Source organism: Pyxicephalus adspersus, chromosome 4 (assembly GCF_032062135.1).
Source record: "Pyxicephalus adspersus chromosome 4, UCB_Pads_2.0, whole genome shotgun sequence".
Classification (NCBI taxonomy): Eukaryota; Metazoa; Chordata; class Amphibia; order Anura; family Pyxicephalidae; genus Pyxicephalus; species Pyxicephalus adspersus.
The window spans coordinates 110,933,283-110,937,456 of record NC_092861.1 but is presented as its reverse complement, the minus strand read 5'-3'; the positions used below and the strand labels follow the sequence as shown (position 1 = coordinate 110,937,456).

General features: G+C 42.6%; 1 protein-coding gene across 1 annotated transcript in view; it reads right to left on the bottom strand.

Annotated features, from left to right (window-relative positions):
- Positions 1 to 4,174, bottom strand: part of CCDC170 (coiled-coil domain containing 170) — a gene marked incomplete in the record, with an annotated part of 31,372 nt that overhangs the window by 23,029 nt on the left and 4,169 nt on the right. Inside the window, 1 exon segment of the mRNA XM_072410248.1 lies at positions 19 to 46. Within this exon segment, the coding sequence (XP_072266349.1) occupies positions 19 to 46 (28 nt within the window).

Genomic DNA, 4,174 nt, shown 5'->3' with positions numbered 1-4,174 from the left:
TTTGTCACAGTCACTTACCTTTTTTGCGTCTCCTCTTTTCTTGTTTCTAGTAACAAAAAAATTGCTGTTAAAATATTATAATGTATAGGTTTTTATCATTTTGGTTTACAATGATATAAGATTATAAGATTAAAAAATGTTGTTTTAGTCTGAAGAAGATAGCTTTCAATACTTTTAAAGTACACATATCATGATATAGTAATGGGGTCTGCCATTCCTATAATCATGCTGTAAATAAATGTCAGGAGGGCCAGAATAACTTATTTCTATACTTAGTACTGATCAGTGACACAGAAAGCATTGAAGCACAGTGAAAGCCAGGATACCAGTATTCAGCAGCTGACATAATTATCACAGGTAAACAGCCACGGACAAATTTGTTAAGCTCATCATGTGCTTTAAACCTAACACAGGGCAGAAAAACCATAGGGGAAAGGAAAAGAAGGAAAATATTAGACAAGAATAGCCATCTTCAAGTAGCTTGATATTCCTGTGCAAACAGTTACAAAAAATGAAGAAGTTTATGCTCCATGGGACAGTGGTCAGCCTCCCTGGAAGCAGCCGCAAGGGGAAACTTGCAAACAGAATAGGCAGAAGGATAGTGAGATTGTTAGACAAAAAACTCAAGAACAACTTTCAAAGAGAAACAAGCTGAACTCCTAGGTCAGTACATGGTGGAATTATTCTTTGTTTTCCCAATTACAGTGGGCTAAATGTTGGAAAACCAAGGAGGACCCCACTGTTCAAAGAAAAGAATAAAATGCCAGAATTTACTACAATTACAGGCTAAAATGAACTATTTTGAAGTGGCCCCCTATAGGCCTTGATTTAAATCCTATCAAACATCTATAGAAAGAACTGAAACATGCAGCTTAGGGAAGGCAACCTTCAAACCTGACACAACTAGAGCAGTTTGCCAAACTACCTGTTGACAGGTGCAAGAACTACAGGAATAACTTGTTTACAGTGAATTGCTCTAAATTTGTGCAGCAAAATATTAGGTCAAGGGTCCCATCATTTGGCAATGGCATTTTAATATTTAAAATAATATATTGCATTGAAACTCTAAACCAAAGTCAGTTTTTGGTAAAGCTAGAATATACAATGAGCGGCAACTACTTTAGTCAGTTTCAAGTTTTTCTATTGGCAATTGTTTTGAGGGTACCAGCGAATTTGTACATGTATGTAGTTTATGAAATGTGCCAACTCTTAGAGAGAGAGAGAGATAGAGAGACATGTACACCTATTTTAAGTATATGAATGAGAAAGTAGGCAAAAGAGCTAAAAACAAGTCAGGTACCTTCCTTTTCAGGAGGTAACAACAATCCCCATTTACTGCAAGAAGATTATTGCTTTAAAGGGAGGTTTGACTTCCTTAATATATATTGTTCTTGTACTTTATGTTCAGTACATGTTGTAGCTATAGAATAGGGAGTGGGTTTGAGTAGTAAAAGTTAGTAAAAGACAAAAAGAGGTGACACCAGTGAACCCACACTAGGACATGTGCCACATAGGGATAACCCACTCCATGAGGACTTTATTTCCTGACCCAACTTCACTAATGAAAGTGTATCCTCTCCAGCCTTGGAGAGATTTAATGAATCAGGCCCAGAGTCCTAACATTTTTGCACTCATTTTTTGTAAGCTTAACTAAATATAATCTGACAGTCAGTAATGCAACTTTTTCAAGCAACTATACTCAGCAGTCATTGCTAATATTTTTCTCCAAAATTTCCTGAATGTAATGGTTTTCTCCTTTTTTTACCTGAAAAGGGTAGGTTGATTAGGATGTTTGACCTATCTGTGACTATTATGATACACAAATTTCTTGTAGGTGAATGACAATTTATCAATGTCAGTGGGCCAATACAGTATTCAGTTGACTAGTGCTTTTAGAAATTGGTTTGGCAATGGCAGCACCCATATTTCAGTTATGACAAGTGTACTTTAGGAAAATCACAACGGTTCACTGACTAATCTCATTTTGTTGTAAGCAGAAAAACTGAGATAAAATCAGCATTGTATTGTCACTTTGGGAGTAGGACATGTTAGTGGTGCAGACTATATCATCATATTATCTGTTATAAAAACCCCTTCTTCATCTGAGTAAAGTATAAGTATGCTATAGTGTTTCTATTAGTAAACAATATATATATATTTTAGCAGTAAATTATAGTAAATAATTTATATTATAATATTTAATTAAATTAGTTAAATTATCTTCCATGACCTTTGCACTGCTATTTTAACTGTTACCCGATATAGACACTCATAGTGCCCATCTCTGGTATTAAACACTGTCTTCCATTCATCCCCCTAATTGATCTGAACTAAGTTGAATGCTCCCAGAGGTCTAGTTTAGTGAAGATGTGAGTGGCCCGAAGGCGATCAAAGAGCTCAGTGATGACAGGCAGCGGGCAGCAGTTTTTGATGGTGATGGCATTGAGGCCGCGGTAGTCTATACAGGGCCGAAGTGTCCCATAGAGCATGCTAGGCACTGAAGTTTACCGGCCTCTGTGAGCAAAGTTTGAATAATTGTCCCTTCTGTTCCCAGTAAAGGCAGAGACCAGATGAGAGATGCTGGGACCTGTCCTCTTGAAATAACCTTGATCAGACTAGCTGCATAGGTTCTTTAGAGACAGGGGGAACAGGGAAGGCTGGAGTTTGCAGAGGCGGCTGTAAGGATGGTGCCAGTCGCGGAACAAATGCCTTATGTGCATGAGATTTCTCTGGGAAACGCTCTTGGAAGCAAATGTCAATCTGGATGGCCAAGGAGATCAGATCATCCAGTGACGCGGGAATCTCGCGACCAGCCAACTCATCCTTCACACGATCAGAAAGGCCTTGCCAGAAGGTAGCGTGGAGCACCTCATTGTTCCAGGCAAGCTCAGCTGCCAGGGTCCGAAACTGTACTGCAAACTAACCCACAGTGAGCGACCCTTGGCGGAGACACAAGAGCACGCTGGCTGCTGAGGAGGTGAGCGCAGGTTCATCAAAGACCCTCCTAAAGAAGCTCAGAAAGGCTTCAATATTACCTGTAACCAGATCCTTCCTTTCCAGATAGAAAGGAGATTACGTACGCCACTTTAGCAGGGTCAGTGGAGGAGCTTTGTGGCTGAAGCTCAAAATGTATGTTGCACAGGTTGAAGCCACGACAGGTCTTGGAATCCCCAGAAAATCATTGTGGGGGTGGCAGGTGGAGTGCAGAGGCCTCTGGTATTGCAGGAGACTAGACTAGGACTGTAAGTTCAGCAGGTGCACAGGAGGGAACCAGAAGCTGATCCAGGTGGGTAGTGAGCACATAAAGCTGGCAGAATACCTCAGTTTGAGTAGCTTCCTGGACAACCAGCCTCTGGGCGAGTAGTTGGTTGGGGTCTGCTGAGGTCTGGGAGGGTGTATACATGGTTCGTGCAAACTGTCTTGCTGGGGGACACAGGGCCACTAGGGGGCGTGACGGCTTGCACGGAGGAGGTGTAAGCCCTGGGAAAGGGCCAAGGCACAGAGTCTAAGCAGTAACCAGGACTTTTCCAGAGCTTTTGATGGTAAGGATGTTGCGCCGCTGGTTACTGCCAGGTCGCGGTCCGAGGTGAAACCGATTCACAAAGCAGAGGGATAGTCGAGGAAGGCCAGGGTCGAAGCAGGCAGCAAGCAAGAGAGGTCAGGTCACATGCTAGGGGTCAAATGCCAGGGATCCAGGAGACAGATACTAGTGACACAGGGGCCACTGTGGGGACAGGGAACATAGGAGATAATGGAAGCAACAGAAGGTACAGGTGACTAAGGGATATCCACAGACAGACAGGAACACTGGAACAGCACAGAGAAGTTGGCTGGGAACCAACAGACTGGACAATGAGGGGTTAACGCAGGAGCTGGAAAGAGGAAACACTGAATTAAACACCAGGTGAACAGGAACTAGCTCAACAAAACTAGGGGCTCGGCACAATGGAGGCTCAATGCACGAACAGTGTGTGCAGAGTGTGAGCTAGCTAAATAGCCAGGGCTGGTCAAGAGGCTATTTTTTGATTGGCCAGCGGGTTGGATGGAATTAATAAAGCATGGAAACAGAGCCCAGCATCAGAACACCCAGCATCAAAACTGCCCGCATGCGCAGGAGAGAGGCATCTGCGCTTTAGTGAGGAAGTGGTAAGTGTGACAGACATGGTACCTTAAT